The 24,910-nt window shown below is 46.7% G+C and overlaps 1 protein-coding gene across 2 annotated transcripts; it reads right to left on the minus strand.

Moving 5' to 3' along the window:
* Positions 1-1,019: 1,019 nt before the first annotated feature.
* On the minus strand, positions 1,020-23,723 carry Tollip (toll interacting protein). 2 transcript variants are annotated; one of them, XM_042257624.2, is made up of 7 exons: positions 23,422-23,656; positions 18,786-18,832; positions 12,399-12,548; positions 11,647-11,829; positions 10,403-10,555; positions 9,333-9,423; positions 1,020-3,993 (listed from the first exon to the last, which is right to left on the minus strand). In XM_042257624.2, the coding sequence occupies exons 4-7, from the start codon at positions 11,803-11,805 to the stop codon at positions 3,779-3,781; spliced, it is 618 nt and encodes a 205-aa protein (XP_042113558.1). In that variant the 5' UTR covers positions 11,806-11,829; positions 12,399-12,548; positions 18,786-18,832; positions 23,422-23,656; the 3' UTR covers positions 1,020-3,778. The 2 variants fall into 2 exon arrangements, with proteins under 2 accessions (XP_042113558.1, XP_006977303.1); XM_006977241.4 differs by lacking the exon at positions 18,786-18,832 and having other exon boundaries at positions 23,422-23,723.
* Positions 23,724-24,910: the final 1,187 nt, after the last annotated feature.

Raw genomic sequence — 24,910 nt, forward strand, 5'->3', positions numbered from 1 at the left:
TTTTATTTCTACGCACCCTGGACAGATTCTGGACTACATGACTGTGACCACAACCTAAGACAGCAGGAAGAAGCTAAATCATGAATTCCTGTTGTTCATCACTTGCCTTCTCCTCGTCCCTGTCAGGTCAGCTTTTACCTAGCTTGACCTGGGGATGAGGATCTTACTCTTCTAACATCCTAGCTTGACAACAGTCCCATTCTTGAGCCAAGGCCCTACACTGGCTGCAGGACTGCTATCAAACACCTCGCATCTGGGGCTGCAGACCTGTGTCCATCCACACATGCCCAGCACTGCCTCGTCTTGAAGAGAAGCAGCCAACAGAGGTCAAACCCTCTTGGCCTGCTCAAATCTAATGCAATTTTCACTCTACCCTGAGGGTGTCCCCCACTTCCTGATGAGCACTTAGGGAAGTGTCATTTGTCATAGAAAAGCTTTTAAGAATAAATGCCCCTTATCAGCATCATGTCCAGTGCTGAAACACAACTCCTGTCAGCTGTGTGGAGCACAGAATTAAGGGCTGAGGATCACACTTTGCAGAGTACTGCTTTCAGGATGAGGTGGGAGACCCCAGCCAATATAGCAGTAACGCTCACTACCCAGGGTGGCCTCCCCTGTGGTGCTCACTGCTAGGGTACCTTCTGCATCTACTTACCTACTTCAGAGTGCAGACAAAAGAGGTCGTACCAGCTGCTGCCTCAGCACCTTCTTGCCTAGCCCAGTGTGGAGAGGGGCAGGTAAGCTGGGTGCACCCTACTTGCCTTCAGAGTTTAAAGACAGCTTCAGAAGGATACCACATGGGGATCGATGACCATGTGGAAAGATACAATGGGCCCTCTGAGAAATGGTGAACACCCAGAATGGCCTGGAGAAGAAAAGTCAGAAGTATAATAAAGGCAGGAAGTGATACTTTCAGAGGAGTCAATAACACAGTCCCAGCACTGGCCTGCATCCCCCCCCCCGCCCCCCTGTACTGGGTTATTGTGGGCTTTGTTAAAAACCACTCAGGAACAAAATGGTAACATTTCCTTAGAGGGCTTTATTTTTCTATTTTATATAGACCACTTATTAAATTAGAAGGCTGAAAAGTAAAAATATATCATATAATCAAAGAAAAATTTGGACATGGACCCCATCCCCAAGATACATCCCACAGACACAGAGTTCTGAGAACCATTCCCATCAACCTCCAGACAGTGTATCAGATGACACCAGTATCTGTAAAGAGGGACTGGGAGGGAGAGGGCAGAACCCAGTTGCACAACACTTCTCTCAATTGGATAGGTGTCATTCGCATGGCGAGATGAAAGCCAGTGGCCACATCAGACCACAGATGTGCAGCAGTTACAACTTCAGCCAACCAGTATGTCCAGAGAAGAAAATAGCCTGGGCCATACCCAGACCCATACCCACCCTAGAGCTGGCTTGAGATCAGGGGCTCCAGTGATCATCTTGTGAAACTCTGCTACCACTTTGAATCTTCAAAGATTCTTGGCCAGAGCAGCAATAACACCCAGTGAGAGCCTGGCTCCCACCCAGAAGCCTATCTACATCTGCTATGGCTTTGCCTTTGAGCTTCTCCTTCCAGGTCTAACAACTTTTCTTTCAAGAAGACCCAGGATGGGATGGAAGGCCAGGTAAGCCATGTCCTAATGCCTAGGCTCCTAGACAGGCACTGACAAGCAAATTCCAAGACAAGACAGCACAAAACCTAGGAGAGTGGGGTCTCACTCAGACCTTATAAAATGTGATCTTTCTTCAATCTATTAAAAAAATAAAATGTTCATGACAAAGGGAAGAGTCTGTGTTCAGCTCAAGTCTTAAAACTGTCTTAAAACCATCACTCTTCCCCATTTGAGCAAGCACAAGTTAGTGAATGCTGCCTCTGAGTGCCATGGGGGCTGCTCAGGGGTTGACAGCAAATGTTGATGCTCCCTCCAGAACCTCACAGGAACGAAGTGGCCCTTGCTCAGCCCATACCTCCTTAAAGCAGTAGCTGATGCACACAGCCACACCTGAGACCTGGAGACAGGTGCTGAGGTTTCTGTTCTGCAGTGTCTCAAGTCTGCTGGTAACACTAAGTGGACCACTTAAGGAGGTCCTGTCCTGCTTGACTCATCCACCCTGCAAGAGGGCATCTGCTTACCAAGCACAAGGCCACACAACAGTCTAGAATGGAGACTTCCAGTGCCTGGCTGGGTTAAAGTGAGTGGTTGAATCTATTTAACAAACATTGGTCTTTCTTCTCCATTTTGCAGTTAAAAGGTTTAAAGTCCTACAGCTAAAGAAAAGTGCTTGTTACCACCATCCCATGCTCACCATCACCACATACTGCTTTCAGGCTTACAAAAATAAATACTTATGAACAATACATTTGACAAAATGCACCCCCATGGATGACAGAAAGTAGTATATTTTAGCTGACATTAAAACTTAATCTGTGTTTTTAGAGGGGGGAAGATCAAAACTGAAGCACTAACTTTCTTATTTTAAGTCTTTCACAAATAGTTCCAATTTCTAGAAGTTACCTCATGCCCATATTGGTGGATCACATAACTGAAGGTTGGGTGCAAATTCTTGGAAAAACAAGAAGCAACTGCAGCGTACGGCAAAACTGTAACACCACAAACATGTGACAATGCTCCCTAGCTTCTTAATGGTGCCTGTACAGTGTACCAATTCTGAGAAAGCTTTCAAGGTTCTGATTCTTAGGACCAGGTGTCACCCATTCTGTCCCTGAACAGATCTATAGCCAGGTCATGGGCCCAAAGGTTTGCAACCCAAAATACAATACACAATACCCACTAGACAGGGACAGGCACCTCTGCCTCCATGAAGGTTTAATTTACGCGTGAGATTTTTATCACTCAGGCCGAGCGACAGTAGGGGTTGAGAGAGTCTGCTGCAGGTCAGTAGTGTCATGATGCCTGAATGCCTTTTAGTAGTAAACACATAGTGCCACATCTGCCCATCTCTCTCCTTCACTTGACTCTGGGCTGTGTGATGAAGGCCTATCAACAAAAACAGCCCCCAGAGTAACAACCACAGTGCTGGTACTAAACAGAAGGAGGTGGAAAAAAGCCTCTATCAGTGAGGGCCAAGATGGGGCCTGTCCAGCCAAGCACCAGGTCTGGATACCTTCTGCATTCAAGTTGGATTTCTGTGGCTGAAGCCTAGCCAGACAGTGACAGGTGAGCTAGACAAGAGGTCAGACCTGCTGGATATGACTGAGAAGCATATCTCACTGGCCCAGGACTAGGTGAGGGCCCAGGTTCACATACGACATCAGAGGAAAGAAGGAGCTTTCAGCTTGAAGTTCTAAAAATAACCTGCAAGTAAGTACACATGAACTCAGTGCACCTTCAACAACCACCCCAGTTAGGCTGAGTAACTTCATGACATCCATCGACTCGGAAGGATGCTGTACAAACTCTAATGTCTTGGCAGGGGCAGCTGCTTTCTGTAAGAATGCTTTCCAGAACAGGGTGAGGAAGGGAGATGCAGGACCACTGGTCTGTGCAGTAACAGGGCCATGCCACCATCACCCAACTAGAGACAAGGAGGAAGCTGTCCCCCACCAACAATGAAGAGGACTGCCTGCCTAGAACCAAAAATCCACATGCATCCCCAAAATAGGTGGGAAGGGGCGGCACAGATGTCCAAGGAAGGGGTACGTGGATGGTCTTTCATTGGAATCTTTTGGGGATGGTGACCCTGGGGAGCCTTGGGTGGGCAAGTCCAAGGGTCAGTGGTGTGAAGCCAAGGGCCACAGGTGGGTCTAGGACTCTTCACCCATTTGCAGCAAGGAATTGATGGCAGCATCCTTGTTCCCTCTCTGGGCTTCAAGCACGGAGCGGATTACTTCTCTGTCCATGTTGGGAAACATGTCCTGGATAGCCTTGAGATCCTCCTCATTACAGCGGGGCTGAGGAGCCACAGCTGGTGGAGGCATGGCCACAGGCATCATGCCAGGGCTGCAGACGGCAGGCATCCCTGAAAACAAAAGATGAAGTTTGGTTAAAAAGAGTGGGGTCAATCAGGCATGGTTGTGCATGTCTGTAATTCCAGCACTTGGGAAATAGCAGGTGAATCTCTAAGATCAAGGCCAGCCTGGTTTACAGAGTGAGTTCCAGGACAGCTAGACAGAGAAACCCTGTTCCCAAAAAAACAAAAACAGTGGTGTCACAAAGCTGCAATGCCAAAGGAAGAAATAATGCATTTGATTTACCTCAAGGGGAAAGGCTACCTTGAGTCTGACTTGAAAACAGACCCAATAAGTACGCCCATGGCAGATGGGCTGGGATATCCTCCTCACCACTGATGTCTCCTCTTCTGATATATTTCCTTTCTGAACAAAAATCCAAGTTGGATCTTTCCAATCAAAAATTACAGGGAGCAAGATGAAAATTTGGTAACTATATGTACTACTTCAAGAACTTAGGAGACTTGACACAGATGTGAGTCTTTACTGAGAATGGGGACAGCAAAGTATTATGCTTGTTACACCCCACACTCCAAAGTCTGCTTGTCAACATTCTAGAATTTACTTTCACAGCCTAGCTAAGACATTACAGTAACCATGCATGCATTGTAAGGTAAAGCTACATATAGCAGGCCCTAAACATTAACATTTCAGAAAGGCTACTAGCCTTTCACCATGAAGACAATACACACATCAGAAAGTGCATTGGTCTTCAGCAGCCTAAAGCACCAGGGGAGTCAATCCTTTAGCCATGTGAGCAACGAAAGACTGCTGCCAGAGGGCTCAGCACTGATGCTACATGGCTCCCTGCACTCTGTGCTAGATGAAGGGGCACAAACTGAGAAACAAAAGGTTTCCTGAGTCCCTCTGGGGCAGGTCTTTACCTTTGTGCTTTTGTCCTGACTGACCTGCACAGGTTGCAACCACACAGCCTCACAAGTTAGCATAATGTCATGCTGCTCAGCCTTTCAGTGATAAACAAAAAAGGGGACGGAATGCCACCTTCACTGAGGATAGTGGACTGTTGCCTAGCTCAGGTCCGAGACAGCAGCCTTTCCTAAAAGGACTCAAACAACCTCAGGTGTATGGATAAAGTGCCTGTGCGCACACACAGTCACTGCAGCAACACGAGGAAAGTTGTATGACTATAAACAGCCCAGGCAGCTCCCTTTGGGTTCTGCTCAGATTGTTCCAACGTTTTTCAGCCTAGCTGGGCACAGGGAAGAGAGGACTGGGAACTTCCGTAAAACCTATAGACTAACTGCATAGGGTCAGCACAGGAGAGCCGTCTACAGTCATCTGCTCTCGTAAATCAGCTCCCTGGGGAGCAGGCCAATGCATACTTCTGGTGCTGGTGTCTTCCATCTTCCAGAGTGGATACCATAGGCCCAATCCAAGTTTGACCTGTCATCATGACTGAGTGTGGACTATTTATCAAAACTTCCTTAAAGTTGTGAGAGTAGATTTGGGGTAACCAGCCAACTTTGTGGGTAAAAGATGGACAGGAACCCTGCAGCACTGGGCCCCAAACAAGGTCCTCTCAGGTTCAAGTGGGTACAGGGAGGAGCCATACAGATGGAAATGAACCCATAGCCCATTCTAAAGCACCATGTTCAATAAGGGAAACTCAGTGACACCATCTTGTGATGTGACGAGATTCTTCCTCTTCATAAACAGACACAAACTGATGGTGTAGGACCAATTCATTTCCAACAGCAGGATACTTAGCTACAAAGCACACGCTATGTAGCCAGTGGGAAGGCACAATTCAGTGAAACAAGAGCCTCTTCACCAATAGAATGCCACTCAGAAAACAAAAGCAAGGGAGCTTTCCATTCAAAAAGAACTGGTGCTATAGCATGGCAGCATAGACAGTCTGGGCCCACAATGGCCTCACAGCAATAGCCCAGAACTGACACCAACAGCCAAAGGCCCTTGAAGCTTCCCTTGCTGACTACATGGACTCAGGAGCAGGCTGCAGATCATGGGACTTTTCTAAGCTCTCAAACTAGTGGATCCACAAGCACACAGATAACTCTTGATCCTTAACCTTCAGCTTCAGCTCTGCAAAGAAGCAGCTGTGATTTTTGAATCCAGAACCTTAGACAGAGAACAGGGTCTATGTTTCCTGATATGCAGAGGCAGCTAGCACCTACTGGCTATGCACTGCCCCCTGGGCATATGGCAGGGGTGGACCAATGGACAATGAGAACAGGCTAACTTGTGAGTCTCCTCATTCCTGTTCTATTGCTCACAGACTTACTTCACCCCATTGTCAGGTGCTTGAGTGCAGTCCTTTTTCATGCATGGTCTGTGTATGTGTGTACCTAGCACCCTAAATAGTCAAGGGTGTGAGTCTTTCCCAAGAGAGCAAACTCTGTAGGACAGCTATGGAGCTAATATGAAGCAAGAAGCATCATGTGACTTGACCTCACTTTTGAGAAGTCAGAGAACAATAGGAATAAAAATGAACCGCTGCTCCTGCTTCTGTGGCCATAAGAGAGCCTGAAAGCAGCCACACAGACCACATGGCGGCCCCTGTCAGTCCATACACAGGACACTCCAAGTAATCTTATAGGATGGCTCTGTCATCACAAACATATAGGAATTATAAGAACCAAGCTGGGCATCAAGTTTTAATGAAGCAGTATGCTTAGTAACCCTCCCAATGATTAAGATAAATAAAAAACAATTCAAGAACTTTTCTAGAACTGATTCTCTATTAGTGGACGCCAGGGTTCAGGGAGAAGTGGCTAATTCCAGGGTGGAGGAAGGAAATGTACAAGATAGCCAGAGGTTTCCTGTGTCAAAGTCAGGAAGTTCACACAGCATGTGAGACATCAAAAAGCACACAATTCAGACTGAAGGGCTGGCCAATCCGGGGTCACTAAGTGACAAACAATATAGGAACAAATTATAGCTCAGAAAATGAAACAAAGCTCAAGCCCAAACTGCTACAGCTATCAGTGGACAGCTCAGTCTGACAAAAACACAGGCAGCAACTGTGACCTTGAATATAAGCCTTGAGCAGATACCAAGATGTTCTCAAGAAACTGAAAAGGCACACTGTCACTTCACCAAACACTAGGGCGTGAGCAGCAGTAATGAAAGAGAGCAGTCTTCTAAGCAGTATCTGGGTACACCTGGCCAGACAGTGGACAGGGCAGCACAAAAAACTGCAGGGCCCGTCACAGGTTCTCGGAAGACCTAGCTCCACCAGCCCCATGGCCTGAGCTCCTTCACAGAACAAGTGGGGATGAACTTGGCTGCAGTCCTGCAGCAGGTTCCCCTTGGGAAGTGTCCTCACTTCCAGAAAGCATGCTTACATGGGGACAGAGCAGACTTCAGAGGCTGGTCTTCAAAGGAAAATATCCTTTTATTTCTGTGGTAGCTTTTCTGTCAGTAGGAGACTGTTTTTAACTTTCAAAATGTACATCAAAAGCAAGGATTAAAGTCTATTTATAGAGGAACCTTCCCTAACATACACATTCTAGAGCAGTCTAGAGGCATTACAGAGAATGAAGAACAGGGGCCAAGAAAGAGTAAGCTGGTTAACAACTTTTAATCTATTGTTTAGAAGTAGTTCTGGTGTCAGCAACTGGATAGAAGTTTGTCTCTGTTGCCTCCCTACCCATCTGCCACCATCCAAAGATATGCTCAAGTCCAACCCTAGTACCTGCAGATGGGCCTTACTTGGAAAGAAGGTACCCTTGTTAGGATGAAACCATGAAGGAGCAGTAGAGCCCTTGTTCAGTGATCATATAGGACAGAAACACACAAAGAGGGTGGTAACCACGGGAGTATGAAAACAGACTGGGGAGATGTAGCCAGAAACCAAGTAACGTCAAGAGTTGGAAAAGTAGAAAGGGCCCTCTCTGGAGCTTCAGAAGAAATTGCGGCCCTTGTTTTGGACTTCTGGCCTCAGAAACTGGGGGAAGAGATTTCTGCTGCATGGTCCCACCTGTGACCCTTCGCCTCTACTACAATGGGGTACCCTTTGTGCTCACTACATTCCACTTGTTTCTCCCTCCTCAGACCTCCAACTCAGGACAGTTCAATGGCAAATTTTGTACATTCCAGTGATGCACTGGACAGAGCACTGATGGTACTGCAGTTCAAAAAGAAACCCAGGAGCCGCTTTGGGAACCCAACTCTCAGACCTCAGGATCTAGTTCCTGAACAGGACAGGTCAGGACTCCAGAGGGTACACATTGTGAGACCCCACTCTCAGATTTCTAAGGCTCTCTCCTTGAAGAACCAACTGTTTTAAGGTCCTGGGTCATGTCCCATTGAACTGGCTTGCTCTCTACTGCAGGCTGTATATTCTGGTCTCTGCTGGACTGGTGACAACCTACTCCACTCCAAATACTGCAGAGGCCCAGAAGCACTCCTTTGCAGAGTGCTGCCCTTAGTTCCTGCAGGCAGATTTGTCCCAGGCAGAAGGCCCAAGCTCTGTCAGGTTTGTTTTCGGGCTATGTGTGGGTGATCTCATTCCCCAGTCCTTCACTGTCTCCCCTAGCTCAGCTCAGGTTAATGAGTCACTCCATTCTGGCTGTGTGGGACCCTTAGACCCCACACTGATAAGCCACAGTACCTCTGTGCTGTTCCAGCTCTGAGACAACATCCACCCTGAACACTAGCAACCAGGGACCACGTGGACTAGATCCTACCCAGGACCTCATATTCCCTCCTGCCCTGGCTATCCCCACTGCCTTGGCCTTTGATCTCCTAGTGGTAGCAGGACCACCACTGTCTGCTTGGACTCCAGTCCCTTGGACCCTGACAGAGAATGTGGGGCGAGGGAGGGTGGGACTGTAGTACTTCCCTGGTGCCTACTCTCAGAGCCACAGTCCTCCTGCTGGCTCAAGCCAGTCTCATCTGGTTTGCCCTGTTCTTGTGGGAGGGCCAGTTGGGCACCAGGCACTGTGAAAGCCACAGAAAGACTGGAAAATTTTTAAAAATACATAAAAGCCACATCTTGACTTTATGACCCAAGCAGATGTTAATTTACATAAGTAAATACTTTTAATGGAAGCCATGTTTTTTTAAGATGCAGTATGCCTTGCTTAACCGGAACCAGGTTTTCTCATTCCAGTGACTCATGTGTGAAAATGTACATAGACCACATTTCTACACCTCCAAAAACTGCTGGCAACTAGGAAAAATATTAATTATCCATAAATCATTCAAGTATGACACTATGAGTCAGTTTTAAAAGGATCTTCATTTGAAGTAGCCATCTTTACACAATTCTACACTATACAAACTTCATAGGGATGGATGCTGGGCCCCCCTCCCTGCTCCAGTCCTACTCTGTCTCAGAATTGCCTACTGAAGAAGCAGCACACACCTGCAATGGGCACATAGCCAACACCCTGCTGGTACACGGTTGGCATCAGGACCACAGGCTGAGGTGGCATCATCATGGCAGCTGGGAGAGACTGAAACACAAACAAAGAAAAATATGGGGGTCAAGGAGGACCATATCATATGTAAATCTTGTTACTTCCAGTCTCACAATAATAGTCCTAGCCACAGCCCAGCCATGAACACCCAAGAACATGCAGTCCTCAGGAAGAATGGAGTGGCCCTGGCCGCTGGTTCCATCTGCACCAACACTCCAGCACACCACTTCCCCTTGGCTGGAAGACTTGGGCTAAGACAAGAACTACAGCTACTGAAACGTGAACGAGGACAGGACGGGCCACCAATCTAGTGGAATAAATGAGCTCCAGTTTCAGTGAGAACAAAAGTCAGGGTGTCAACCGCTGGCTTCACATGAGCTGCCACCACCACCACTTTCCAGACAAAGCTCACTTCAGGGTCTGTTTTGGAGACTGCATCGGTATCAGTAGCTTCTCACAGAAGTACTCAACTGTTTTGTTTAGATTTATTTATTTAATGTGTCTTAGTGTTTTGCCTGCATGTATGTGCATCACATGTATGCCTGGTTCCAGTGAAGGTTAGATGAAGGCATGGGATTCCCTGGAACTGGAGTTACAGTTGGTTGTGAGCCACCATATGGGTACTGGGAATCAAACCTGGGACTTTCCACAAGAGCAGCCAAAGCTCTTTCCCACTGAGCCACCTCTCTAGCCCCAGCTAATCTTGAACTGTAGGTGAGCTAGTACCAAATGGACCTGTGCTACATAAAGTGCATGTTAAAGATAGGTAACACTAAACACCAGAAGGAGAGACATGCAGCTGATGAGGCCTGCACACAGGGAGCTTTATACTCTCATGTTCTCACAGGCTTGGTAGCAACTAAAAAGAAAAGGCCTAGATGATACCAAGGAGACAATGGAAGCCCAGACCCCCAACCCTGCCTCCCATGACTTCCCAAGGTTCTGGACGCCATAGCTCTCTCAGGGAGGTTCCACAAACTCTTCTGAGTGTGGTCTCTCCCGACAGTGGACTCACCGTGTAGGACATGACCAGGTTGATCATGCCCTCCTTGTCATCGCCCTGCCTCCCACTCAGGCTATACCACTCGTCCTCCACTTGGCCTTGCTTCAGGGACTCAGGGATGGTGATATGGGTCCACGCTATGCGGTCGTCCATGGAGAAGGCTCTCTGAGGAGGGCAAGAGTGAAGTGACTTTGTCATGGCCCACAATGACCCATGTTCTAGAGACCAGCTTTCCCTCTGCTGTAACTCCAACTGGACTCTTCCACCCTCCCCACTGCTCCAGCTTCCTTCAAGGAGCTTCCCATCACACCACAATCCCAGACCTCCATGGATCATCTGTAACCTGACCACCACTTCTGCACTTTCTGAGTAACCATATAAGGCCAGGCCAAAGGACAGGAAAGGACTCTGGGCTGTCATCCTGGCTCAGGGATGGGCATTGTTCTCCCCAGTCCTTGTGGCCCTACTCCTAATCCACCAGATATGAACGGCAAGTCTCAAGCCAAAAACGTACAGAAGAGGTAAGAGCTCCAACCCACCATCCACATCCCTAAACCTCCTTTTCACATGGTCCTACTATTCTGAGGGCACAGAAGGAGAAAGGAACCAAAACAAAAACCAAAACCAATACACAAACAAAACACAAAAAACAGAGGAAGAGGCACAGGGACAATACAAGGGGGAGGCTGCATCCTCCTGGGTGGGCTGCCCACGCCCAGCTCCTCTCTGGCCTACACTGTTCTCATTCTCTTCCACTTCCCTATGCTCTCATTTAAGGAGGCAGGTACATGGTCTTTAGAACTAAGCTACCAGGAGATAACTTCAGCCACCTGCCCTGACTGCCCTCAAAAAGCTGCATGCCTAACTGCTGGTATGGCCATGGGACATTGCTGGCAGAGCCTGTGACTCATGCCTGCAAGAACAGTGCTCCCACCACTAGTGGAGCCTGATTTGCTTGAAATTTGACCTACCCATGAACAGCTATTTTCACACTCTGCCCACACTTGTTATCACTGGTGATGGTTCCCAATGGACACTGTCAAAGGAGCTGAGAGAGAAAAAAGCTGTACCTTGTCATTCAGCCACTAAATACCAGGTGTCCAGGCAGGTCACACCCTGTTACCCTGCCACTAAATGCTAGGTACACAGGCTTGAGCACCAGTAGAGCAATCTCATGACTGCTAGGCACACTGCAGCACATCTAAATCTATCGGATCCCAAACTTGGCAGATCTGTGACACTGGGGCATCCCTCACCTCATCGAAGATCTCAAGGTAGAACGAGTCCACACCTGGGGGCACCGTGCACTGGATGACCTTGTTCCAGCGAGGGTTCTTGGCACCATTGTGTGCTGTGGGAGTTTCATAAACAGCATAGCCCAGACGAAGGCGGCAGTATGGGTCCATGCGAGTCATGCCGTAATTCTTTGCCAATTTTGCCTGAAATAACACCAAGTTTAGAAAAATGAGGTATCCATCAGCAGAGAAGAAGGGATATGCTTACCTAAACTGCTTACCTCACAGGTATTTCCCAGTGTAAGAAAAAAATAGCCTTCAAGTTCACCTAACCACATCAGTAACTGGCTCCTGGACATGGTGCCAGTCACTGCTGGACTCACACAACTCTGGGAACCTGGCCACACCTGGCAGGGAGCAACTTAGATAAAGTCTCTAATCTAACTGTGCACTGACTGTGTACATCCTAGACCTTAGAACCATGGTCTGCAGGGCAGTTGTACACCCCAGCTGCTATAAGGGGATTAGGGAAACCATGCTCATGGAGGACAGTACCCAGCATGGACCAATAGTGATTGTAAGTATCTTAGGCAGATCTCTGGGAAATCAACAAGTATCATCAGATATTTTCAGGAGTAACTAGAATCAAAAAAGTTCTATTTGTTCACATGGGAAATGAGTTGCAAAGGCTGAAATTCTCATTTTCATGCCTAAGCACAGCCTACTACCTCTTGTCCTCAGCCCCACCAATCTTCAAAAAGAAACAGACCCACCTGTACTACAGTAATGCTGAGGCGGCCCACAGTGCCAACTGCTCCTCCATACTGCAGCTGTTGGGCTGCCTGGGCATCCAGCTGGATCTGCTGCTGCTGCTGTGTGGGTGTTATACGGAGGAAGTCTTGGGGGAGTTCACCAATGTACACCTTCCAGTGAGGATGCAAAAGAGTAGAGTCAAAGCATGTAGCCGAGCAATCTCACAGTACTATCCTACTTGCCTTGGACCAGTATTCACTCAAGCCCAGTCCAGCTCACCCTCACCTCACCAAGGCCTGGAGAGTGCTTGGCCTGTTTTTTCACCCACAAGAGTTTCCAGCCAGCCCTCATCTGAACTTGTTTCCCCTAAAGATGCACATCTTCTTATTCAGGGGGTGCTCAAGGCAAAGCCCTTGGAAGGTTTAGAACATGTCTCAGTCACTGAAAAGGCTGGCTACCAGGGCTGGAGGGAGACCTGAAGGGCTCTGAGAAAATAAAGTTTTTCAAGAAAAATAGGAGAGCAATGGAAAGGTTATCTAAAACTTCTAATAGTGGCCCTAGCTAAGGTTCACATTCTGGAGAGGACCATAGGAACCTACCACAGAGGGAGACCACGGGAATACATGCTGAACCAGGGCTTCCTAGCAAGAAAACACCAATTGGAAATGGCATACCTGCCTGGGACTCAAGATGGGAGGGCCAAGGACCAGTGAGGGCAGCCTTGGGAGCAAGCATCTATAGCTTCAACCAGAGTGACCCAACAGAAGGCAGAACTGCTCCTTGCCAGTGGGTACAGGTCTGAGGGTTACACAGAGGAAATGCTCACAATTAAGGAACAGCTGATGAAGCTCTGCAGGCTGAAAAACCCACTGGGGGAAGAGATCGAGCACCAAACCACCTAGGTGCCTAAGATGGTCCCACCAGGCATAGTTCTCCAGGCCAGCACATATACTTTCAAAGACGCACCAATGTCATAAATATGAGCTGTGGCAAAGTGAATTTACTGAGAGCTTCTGGGTAACCAGGTTCTGTGGCCTTGACCACATCTCCACTGCATATACTACTGCCTAGCCCACCCAGCTGTGGTCTCCCACTGATATGCATCCCATAGACTTCCAGTTTCTGCAGGTTTTTCAGCTCACAGCACCTGGAAAGCACCTGTTCCAAGGGTGCTCTTTTCAAAGGTCCCTGAAAAAGGCAGGTATGATAGCTCACTCCTGCAATCTCAGCACTTGGGAGACAGAGGCAGGGGAGTACTGTGAGTTCAAAGCCAATCTGGGCTACAAAGTGAGTTCCAGGCCAGCTTGGACTATACACCAAGACCCTGTGTCAAATACAAATTAATAAAACAAACGAGCAAAAGTTCCTGGATCCCTGAGTCTGGCCCCTTACCATTTCCCCATTTCTGTGTTTCCAGAAAATACAGACTAGTCAGAAGTTCAGAACCAACCAAGACTATAGCCCAGAGTTCTCCGTGGGTACCCTTAAACAGTTGGCCTGATGATGTTCCCACTGCTCTCCTCTAACTTGAAAACACCACTATCACACTGTCTAGTAAGGGACATGTCTGTGAGTGGTAACTACTCAGCAGCATGCCCCTCTGCACCTCTGGGGTCACTCAGTCCAGAGCCAGGCTATCACAGGCAGAGGCGTCCTGGAAAGTAGCTATGGCCAGTAACACCCTCTCTTACCAAGAGAGGCACAGCTCCCAAAGGCCAAAGCCTCTCTGGGACAGACAGCTTTTCCCAAGGCATATCACACAGACTTCCAGAGAGTCTAGGAAGAGCCAAGAAAGGGCTGTGGCACAAGAAGCCAAGAACCAGTGTCTATGGTATACAGAAAACATTGGGTCCCTCCTAGAGGAATTCCTGGCTCATACCTGTGCTAGTTGCAGTGAATGAATTTAGAGGGTGCACCTCCAAGATGCATAACCAGCTTTATCCACGCATCATAAATGGGTTATTAGCAAAACCAAACTTTCTTCAGTCAGGTTCTTGGGGTTAACCTACATAGGTCAAGTTCTTACTTGTCACAGGAACAACTACTAATTGTATGTCACGTATTACAGCTTTAGGGCCATAGCAGGGCACACCTGTGTCTCCTAGGGATACACCCAGGAGGGCAGACAGGCCAGTAGGTATTACAGTGATAGGTCAGGATAGGCAGTCATGGGCAGCTTCAAACATAGAAGTCAAGAAAGGTCATGTGGAGCAAGTCAGGGCTATTTTTTATTTTGTTTCTTATCTGTCCCCTTCTTGGGACTAGAAGCTTCAGACACAAAAATTTCATAGTAGACTATTTCATAGAGAAAGAGACTATTGGGGGTGGGGGACAGTTAAGACAAAATGTGGTTAGAGGTATAGTTCTGTGGTAGAGCACTTGCCAAACATGCACAATGCACTAGGTTCAAAGGTTTAATACCTTTGCCCTAAAAAGATGAAATTCAAATGTGCTATTTTTCAATAAGGATTTAGCCATAAAAATTATAAATAGGAAAGGAAATTTTTAACAATGTGAGTTTAACAATGTTACTAAAGAGTAGGAAAACGACCTTACGGTAGAGAAAGCTAACTCACCCTGCCTTAGCCAGTTGAACCATCATTCAAGCAAAGGATATGAAAAAACACCCTGAATAATGAACCTTTTCAAAAAACAAAAAACAAAACAAAAAAGGGTAGCCTGAGAGATGGTCAAAGGCAAGGCAAGGTGTTGCTGGAGAGCTTCTCTCCAGGTTCCCCAAGCCCCGCAGTCCCACTTATAAAATAATCACTCAGACACTTATATCACTTATAAACTGTATGGTCGTGGCAGGCTTCTTGCTAACTGTTCTTTTATCTTAAATTAACCCATTTTTATAAATCTATACCTTGCCACGTGGCTGGTGGCCTACTGGCGTCTTTACATGCTGCTTGTCCTGGCGGTGGCTGCAGTGTCTCTCCCCTCAGCCTTCCGCTTCCCAGAATTCTCCTCTCTCCTTGTCCCACCTACTTCCTGCCTGGCAACCTATTTCTTGCCTGGTCACTGGCCATCAGTGTTTTATTTATATAGAGCAATATCCACAGCACTTCCCCTTTTTTTTCTTTTTTTTTAAAAGGAAGGTTTTAACTTTAACATGGTAAAATTACATATAACAAAACAATTACCGAGCAAGAATTATAGTTACAATATTAAAGAAGATGTCCTATCTATCTTATATTTGTGAGTTTAAGGTTTTATATCTAACTTATCTTTTATCATAACTGAGGAAATTACAACTATCTAGTTTTCAACCACATCAAAGACCTGAGAAGGAACATAATGGTACCTGAGAAATGGTAGATAGATAATTTGCACTGTTATAGATTCTTATATGTTGATACAAATGTTAACTATTTTTATACTCCTGTTTAAGATAATTTGTATATTGATACAAATACAGAACTATATTTGTTATAATGTACATATATTTCTACTCTCATTTGAAACATATTTATTTTGATACAAATGTAAATTTATATCTGTCATACTTTATATATGTTCTACTTCTGTTTAGGATATTCGGTATATTGATATATATTTAAGGTTATTGTCACATTGCATATCGCACTATATATTCCTACCTCTGTTATAAATATCTTGTGTATTGTCACAATTTTGAAGTCATCGTTCTTCACCATACATTTGCTTATAGTCACCTATGCCTGTCATCTCTATAGTTACGTTAGTTAGGTTATCGAGATTTACAGATACATAGGTCAGATGGGCAGGTAATCTTCAAACACTTCATAGACCTAGAGAATATGGCATTTAAATAACTTAGAATTCTGTTGACGTGAGACACAATTGCTCCAGGCTGCACCAATTGATCCTGAGAGAATGTTGGGCTTCTAAGACATTTCCATTTGGAAGTTTATCTTTTTGTCACAAAATGGCCTACTGGGCAAAGAACTGCCCTTGCCTTGATGGCTGACAGTACAAATGCAATGCTGTCCTTTCTGGACAAGCGGGACACAAGGAAAGCGACCACTGTACTCTGCCAAGACAGGGTAAGATGGTCTTTCAGAAATCCTGCTTCTGAAAATGGTCTGTCAGATACTCTAGGCCTGTAGCCAATTTGAATGCACTAACAATGCTGAGAAACATTAGGTGACTGTCCAGGCTGCCAGCTGTCTTGGTCTACTCTTGCAAGATTCCCGAAAGTTGCTTGCATCAATCTACCATTTCTCAGGTACCATTATGTTCCTTCTCAGGTCTTTGATGGGATTGAAGACTAACAGTTATAGTTACAACTTAGTATATATAATATCTTAGATAGAACATATTAAGTATTAGATTCAGGTTCTTTAGGATAGGACACCTTTGAATGATCTTTATAACATGCCGTTTACCTATGCTCTATACTCCTCTGGATTTTAGCATGTGTTTCTTGCTTGATATTGTTTGCATTGGTTGTAGTTACATCTTATCTAGGTCATTATCCCTCATTATTTCTGGACAATATTTGATAACCATTCCTTTGTATATAGTCTTGTATTAGTTTAGAACCTTCTTATTTAGACAAAAAGGGGGAGATGTAGTGGGTAGCCATTCCAGCTTGGATCTGGAAGTTCCAACCCCCATTGAGACTCTGGCAACTGTCACGCCTACGAGGCGGGGCCAGGGGAGGCGCCAGGGGACCGGAGAGCTGGATGGGCGAGCGCTCTCTCTGTGCGCTCTCTTGGTGCCGGGACGCTGGACGGTGGAGGTTGACTGTGCAGAGCTCCGGAGAACACCGCTGGACTGTGTTACACCTTCCCCAGACCCTGCGACCTACCCATTACTTAATTTGTGAGTTACGCCATTAAATAAATATCCTTTTAACTACGTGGAGTGGCCAAAATAATTTCTCCAATAGCAAGGTGCTGGGAGGTGCCCACAACAGTGAATGGAAAAGCTGAATCTGGAGCATGGACTGAAGCCAGTTTCATGGTAGTGATAACGGTTTGTGTCACAACAATAGGGGAAACAGAGTGATAAAAGGGGGAGCTTTTTTCTATAGATTTTCCTTAAATATAAAATTATTCAATCCACAAATTTAGTAGAAAGTTTTGCCTTAACCCAAAGAGGGAGCAGGAAGGGATGGGAAAGACTTCAGCCCAAACTGGACAACAAACAATCTGGTTATACAACCAATACCTGCTGTCCTGGAAGGGAAAAGACAAGCCTGCCTGTTGTTGCAGGTCCCTGATGATTTGTCTAAATGAGGACACCTCATGCTACACCTAAAGGAAGCCACCACTGTTAGCATAATGAGAAATGCTTCAAGAGCAAAAGGTGAACCCAGACATCGGCGCAAATTCAATAAAGTCAATGACCGCACAGGAAAATACCATCAATAAACAGTTATTTTTAGTGAAGTTTTAAAATAGGGGGCTAATCCTAAAATGCATTTTTCCATATATTGGTGGAGGAAATGTTTGGCCACATGAAAATGTATATTTTTATCATGGCTTAAAGACTTAAGAATATTAAATGATAAATTCTACCAGCAGACTCACAGTGGATCTTTTTATGGTTTTACTTCAATTGAGTCCAATACTAACAAATGACTTTTAACATGTGGGTTAAACAATTTCACTTCCAGGCACCAGTCCCATGGAAAAGCTTCAAGAGTGTAAGTATTGGGATGCTCACTCCTTGTGGCCTAGGAAAAAGAAAGAACCACCAAGCAATGTTCCCTAGCCAGAAGCATCTGTGTGCCTCAGACTCACAGTCCTCAAAAGGAATGGGTATGTCTGTGTCACTAAAAGAATGCAAGGAACCCCCAGGACCCTGTCCAAAAGGAGGGGCCAGTAGGCAGGGAACACTGGGCTTCACCCTTGGCTCTGTGTAGCACTTGATGACAAGTAAAAGTAGGAACAGGCAGACTAATCTAGTGAATGAGGGCATACAAGATACCCAATCCTTGCATCTGAGGCACAGCCTATGGGATTTCCTCACAGACAGAGCTTTTGGCCTGCCCAGCATGGAGGACCTGCCTACTGGCATGTCTGGTACAATGTATGAAAAGGCAATAAGCTGCTAGTTTAGAGTTCAGAAAAAAAAAAAAAAAGATAGACAAGGACACAGTTACTTCAGTGGGTGAGTGTGCACATGCATGTGTGAGCTGCATGCGTGTGTGCACATGTGTGAGGCAGTGGTACCACCAAGGCCAAAGGGAGCAAGGGAGAATTCTGAAAAAGCACCAGCTCATAATTTAGAGTATCTGTGGCAGCTGGGCAGAGGTGGCTCTGTTGCCTGGTGCCAAGGCCAGGACAACTTTCCAGAGTCAGAGATCACAGAGATTCCTACACACAAGACTAGCTGATGCAGTGTCTCCCCACAGTCACCACAGCCAGCCCCAATCCCTGCCTTCATAGGTACAGGGACCTGGCAACTGCACAACCCACCTGTATCCAGCTCCACCATCCCTTTGATGTCAAAGCAGAAATGGTATCTGAAAAGGAGTTGATCAAAGAAATAATCATGTTTTCTGAGAAATGAAAAAGAATTCATAAGGACCCAGTAGATCACTACTAGTTCATAGTACTTCCCTTGGGCTGGGCCTGGTGCACTCTCCACGAATAAACTTGGCACATCCTCACAAGCCCTGACAACAGTTCTGTAAACGGTAACTGGCTCTCAGTCAGAACTGAAACTGCACTTAAAGGCATTCAGTGATTTACAATGAAACTCCAAAGAATGGAATTGAAGTAAATTAGTGGCTGGGACGACAGCAAGACAGACTTAGAGTGGACCGAAGAGCTACTGCCCTCTGAAACTCTCACAGAGCCCCCAGGAGCTAAAAGATTCTTACTTGAAAGTAAGGCAAAGGGATCCTGACAACAGACACAAGAGGCTTGGGAAGAAAATGGCACATCTCAGATCTGAACAGCACTGACTACATAAAAACACTGCCGCTCAAAGGAAAGTAGAACCATCACATATGGCACAACAGCACCAGGTGGCCACCTGGCCACCACCAGCTATGGTCTTTGCACAGACTGGGAGAGACAGAGATGCAACCAACTTCAGATCTGCAATACTGTGCGTTGAAATTCCTAAGGCAACTCCCTAGAAAAAAAGAAATACACCATACCTTTATCAAACTAGTGAAGAATTTACTATGAACTGAATTTTAAAAAAAAATTATGCTTAATAAATCAAAGCAAGAATAGAAACATGTAGGACAAATGGAAGCCTAAAAGTGTTAAAAATATATGTATATATTTATCCTATATAAAATAAAGCTATGTAATAGATTCCAATAGAAACCTGTACTTCTTAGATTTGACTTTTAAGGATACAGCTGTATGCTGCTGTGGGTAGATCCCTCTTAAACATAAATGTTGAATAAAATGTAAAGTCAAAAAACAAATGAAAGAAAGAAAAACTCTATCAAATACTTTCTAAAATGAAAAGCAGAGTAGCCATACTATCATACAAAATAAAAGTCAAGAGGTCAGTGGAGGTCATCATCTGGTAGCCACAGCCTGGTGCAGGAATGTTAACTTGTACCCGGGCATAGCCTCACCTCAGAATCCAGAGCAGACATTCCCAGGGACCCAGAGACACAGGGCTAGTGGCTAGCTGGTGAGCACAACCTCCCCTTGCTCAGGTTCTTCTACTCTGTGAGAATGCATGGACACAGGCTGCTAACTCACACAGCAGGACTGAAAACTATCAGTATGCAGTAACACTAAAAAAGAAAGCCGACATACACCCTAAAGAAGTGAACTTCCTCTATTACTAGAAAAGAAGAAGCCTGCATTTTGTTTGACTTTAGAAACTGTTTAGGGACAACCCAGATACCTCTGGCTGATGGGAAAAGCTTATCTTTAACAACAGACCCAGTTACCAAGTGTAGAACACATGATCAAATTCAAATATCACCCTTTTGGACCTGGACAGACATTTCAGTGGTTAAGTGCAGTGAGGCTGCTCTTCCAGAGGACCCAGGTTTAATTCCCAGCACCTACATGGTTTACAACTGTAAGTAACTGTAACTCCAGTTCTGGGAAATCTGATCCCTTCTTCTGACCTCCAACAGCACCAAGAATGCACAAGGTATACTTACATACACACAGGCAAAATGTTCATATAAAAACAACAAAACAAACAAAAAACATTTTTGTCATTTCTATTCAAGTCCCTGGCTCAATAATCAGGGAAGAATAGGACTGATGAGGCTCCAAACAGGCATGGGCATTAAGGACTACCCACAGAATAAGGAGGGGCAAAGCCAGAGCCAGTGGCCTCTGGCAAAGCTCAATGGTTAACCAGCATCTCAAGCACGACAAGTTAGTGCCTGCTGGACTCCACAGAACGCATCTATAAAGGAGGACCTTCAAAATGCCACCCCCTACATCTGATGTAGCCTCCAGCTAGAAAGACCTGCATGCATCCCCACAAGAAGTAGGTTCCTTAAAGTCACTCACTGTAGGAAAGGAACAAGTGTGTGGACTGGGTAGCAAAAGGGGTAGTTTCAAAATACCAGCATTTTCAAAAGTGAGATGGATACAGGATAGGATGTAATGCCCTATGGTGGCTATTTAAAACAAACAAACAAACAAACAAACAAAAAACCTAAAAACATAAAATACCAAATGTCCCAAGGAAAAACTTATTCCTTCACAACTACGTGGGTGCTGGCTGTCCTCACACCTGCCCCCCTAAACCCTCTCAACCAAGAATAGAGAACCCTCCTAGCCCAGATGAGAGTGTCCTGCCAGGACACTGTTTTGTCAGTCCTTCCCCACTCATTAGGGGTGAAGGTCAGCTCCAGAGACAACTGCCCAAGCCTAACTCCAGGCTCCTGGGATGGCGACTCTGAGCCATGGCCTAACCCACTGCTGGACCTACGCAAAGAAGGCTGCCTTTAGAACCCAGTACTGACCAAATGCATACTTTATCTATGTTTGGAAGCCAGCATTCTGTTTATCTTTACAGATCCACAACCCTGAGCATGACATGAATAGTAGAGAAGCACTACCACACTCTGACAGTTCTACCCTGACAACTAAAAAAGACCTTCGCAAATACTAATGAATCCAGAGGTATATGGGTAGGTCATCCTAAGTGAAGTAGCCATGAAAAGTTGAAAACTGAAAAAGGCATGTACTCTGAGAAATGGCACTCACCAGATGAAGACTCTAGCCATGACCCATGCAGTCCTCCCACACCAAGTCCATACCTTTCTGCTTTCAATGGTTAGGAGCACAGACCTGATGGTGACTGTTCTTCTCTGGCTTACATGAGTCACCATGCATAGCTGTGTCCCTGTGTTCCATACTTGTGCCTCAGTGTCCATCAATTGCTATAATATTGTGTTCACTAACACTATGGCAAAAAGTCCTGTATAGCCCAAGTAAAGACTGAGATATGGATAACTGGTGACAATTTCTTAGAGCCCAGACCCAAGGTTACAAGTCATCAAAAGGGCTCCTAAAAACCACTCAGCTGCCTATGTTTATTTATATGACTACGTGGTCCCTAGAACACTGGGGAAGTAGGAAGATCAAACATCAGGACTCGACTCCACAGATTTTGCTAGTATGAACCTCATCTGACACTCCCAATTACTCATCAGAGTAGGTTATTCCAGTGTTGTACACACAGCACCAGAGTTTCCCTCAGCAACAGGGAATTAATGTCAGACACTGAGCTCACCATCAGATGAATTCAAATGCAGCCAACCACAGAAGTAAGGACACTCTCAGACCACACAGTAAGGAAGGGTCCACTCTGCCTGGCCATCTGTCCACTTGGCAGGGGATATGAAAAGGGCAAAGCACTGGCTCCCTTTCTCTTCTGGCAGCCACTATCAATCTTCTGTAGTTTGCTGAGACACAGTGAGGATGAAGAAGCGTTGCTGAACATAAGGGAACTCCAACTCTGGAAAGCTCCACATCAAGTATGACAGTGGGTCACGAGTTCTGGCTTCAAAGCCCTCCATAAAAGCACCTTGCCTTACCTTAAAGGCATCTAATCAAGCCTGGGGCTTTCTTCAAAATCAGAAAATCAGCCACCTACCCCAAGGAGTTATCTGTTACACACACACACACACAAACACACACCACCACACCTGTCAGCTCTGTCTGGGTGAGAGATCTGGGAAACCAAAGGCTTTGTAGACACACTTAATATTAACTTAAGGGAAAGGACAGTGGGGCCATCAGAACCGTGTTCTACTACACACCGCCACTGTTAGCCAACAACATCCGATCCACACCAGTCTCAGAGCTACTGGGAGGACATCCACACTAGGGGCAGGGGAGACAGGCAGTATCATGGAACCCAAGGCAACCTCTAGGAGACATCACCGTTGGGTCTCTTTTTAGGAGAGAACACTGTCGGGAGTTCTCTGCTCCTTTCTCATTTACAGATGAACAACTGAGGCTTGGAAAGGTAGCCACTAGCTGGGCTCAAGAGGTAGTACCCTAAGAGGAGGAAACTGACACAACTAAGGACTGACTACAAAGTGGCATCTTTTGGGTCTTTTACTATTTCTGAAACCAAGGTGACCAGGACATCACTCCTTCTGGGAAATCAAGGGTGTCCAGCTTCACTCCTCTGAGAGACCATGGGAGCCACGACTCCTCTCAGTTTGGAAATTAATGGGGTCAGGACCACTCTCCATCTGGGGAAGCAGGAGAGTCAGAGCCCATGTACATCTGGGGAAGTAAGGGGTTCGGGGCCCCTTTTCCACCTGGGGAACGAAGGAGAGTCGGAGTCCCTCTCAGTCTGGGGAACCAAGGAGGGTTGAAGCCCTTCTCAGGGATTCAGAGCCCCTCTCCATCTAGGCGCCCCGGGGCTCCAGGGCCCGTGAGCATCCAGCGAACCAGCAAGCTCTGCCTTCTTGCACCCGCGACACCCGCAGGACCAGGGTCGCTACTCCGTATGGGTACCGGAAGGTGGGACCTGCGCAGCTCCGGGATGGCCCAGCAACTCTCGAGGGGCCGCGCAAGGAGCCCCGTGAGGGGCTGAGAAGAGGAGCCCGATCCCAAGCTCCGTTGCCCCAGTCCGGCCCTCGCCCAGAGGACTCACCGGGCCGCGCTGCGTGCTGACGGTGGTCGCCATGGTGCTGCGGCGGCCCTGTGCCTCGCCGACCGCACAGAGACCCGCCGGGAGAGCCCTTCCGCCCCCACCACCTCAACCTGCGTCGCCGACCGTTGTCCCGCGAGGCGATCTGCTCCTCAGTCAGCTGACAGTCGCCCCGCCCCGCCCCACCCCGGCATTCCCAAAGCGCAGGCGCTTCGCGATGGTTGACCCCGCCCCTTCCGGCTGCTCCGCGCACGCGTGCTCCGGGCGCAGGGGCGTGGGGGCGGGTTAAGTCTCCCGAGTACGCCTGCGCGGTGGCTCACTCCCGGAGTAGAGTAACCCCTTAAAATGGCTGCCAGACTGTCTGCGCATGCCTAAGCTTGAGCGCTTCCCGGCGGGCGCCGGTCTGTTCACCCAGGAGCAGGCGCGAGGAACAGGGACGTTTATCTCACTTCTGTCAAATCACCACAGAGTCTGGTCACCTGGCTGGAGATAGCTATGAGACCACCACCTGCAGGTGCCTGGTCCGCTTGAAGGAAGAAGAAAACTGATGTTTGGCAGCTTGGGGAGAAAGCAGATGGCAGTAAAACCAGCTACCCTCAAGCCCTTGAATTACCTCAAAATGCTGTGGGAGGAAGAACATTTATATTTAAATTTTTAAAAAAGAAACCAAGCTGAAAGAGAGGCAAGAGTGGGCTGGAGCACTTCCACCAGTCTTGAATTTGCGAAATGAATGGAAGGGATGGAAGATATGTCCCTAGGAAACCCAGGCCACCCACTCTTGCCGCTTCAGAGCACTCTCCTCAGAAGGACCTTTGGCCAGATAGACTCAGTGTAGTTCCTGTAAGGAGTTTACCCTATGGTGGTCACCAATCTGCAGGTCCCCTTCCATTGTGCTACAGTGGACTTGGTACTGCCACTACTCCTAGTACATTTCTTCACTCACACCATGTTCTCGTGTGTGTGTGTGTGTGTGTGTGTGTGTGTGTGTGTGTGTGTGTGTGTGTGTTTTCATCTCTAGGACCACATCTTCTACCTCTGTTACCAGTCTCTGCCTTGATATCACATGGGACTGCATGTAGACTGTCCCTGGGCAGCTGTCTATTCAGTTCTCACTGGTCTCCAGCTCCTGTTGCCAGAAATATCATCTCCATGCTGATGAAGCTAAGATGGACCAGGACACAAGACTCATCACCCAATGTGGCAGACAGAGTTTAAGAGACCCATGATCCCTTCTGTGGTGGTATTGTGTTCCCCAATACATTGTGCATCCTAATAAGCTTATCTGGGGTCAGAGAACAGAACAGCCACTTGACAGACATAGAGGCCAGAAAATGGTGGCACACACACCTTTAATCCTAGCATTCCATAGGCAGACCTCTATCTGGATCTCTGAGTTCAAAGCCACACTGGAAAGAGCTAGGCATGGTGACATACTAATCCCAGGAAGTGATAACAGGAAGCAGAAAGGCATATAAGGCATGAAAACCAGGAA

Source organism: Peromyscus maniculatus, chromosome 1 (genome assembly GCF_049852395.1).
Source record: "Peromyscus maniculatus bairdii isolate BWxNUB_F1_BW_parent chromosome 1, HU_Pman_BW_mat_3.1, whole genome shotgun sequence".
Classification (NCBI taxonomy): Eukaryota; Metazoa; Chordata; class Mammalia; order Rodentia; family Cricetidae; genus Peromyscus; species Peromyscus maniculatus.

Excerpts from the sequence above, each read along its gene's own strand:
- Tollip (XM_006977241.4), bottom strand. The coding sequence starts at position 23,454 with ATGGCGACCACCGTCAGCACGCAGCGCGGCCCG. Across the intron at positions 11,830-12,398 it reads TCAGCATTACTGTAGTACAG|GCAAAATTGGCAAAGAATTA; the intron begins GTGGGTCTGTTT and ends GTGTTATTTCAG. Across the intron at positions 9,424-10,402 it reads ACCTGGTCATGTCCTACACG|TCTCTCCCAGCTGCCATGAT; the intron begins GTGAGTCCACTG and ends TTTGTGTTTCAG.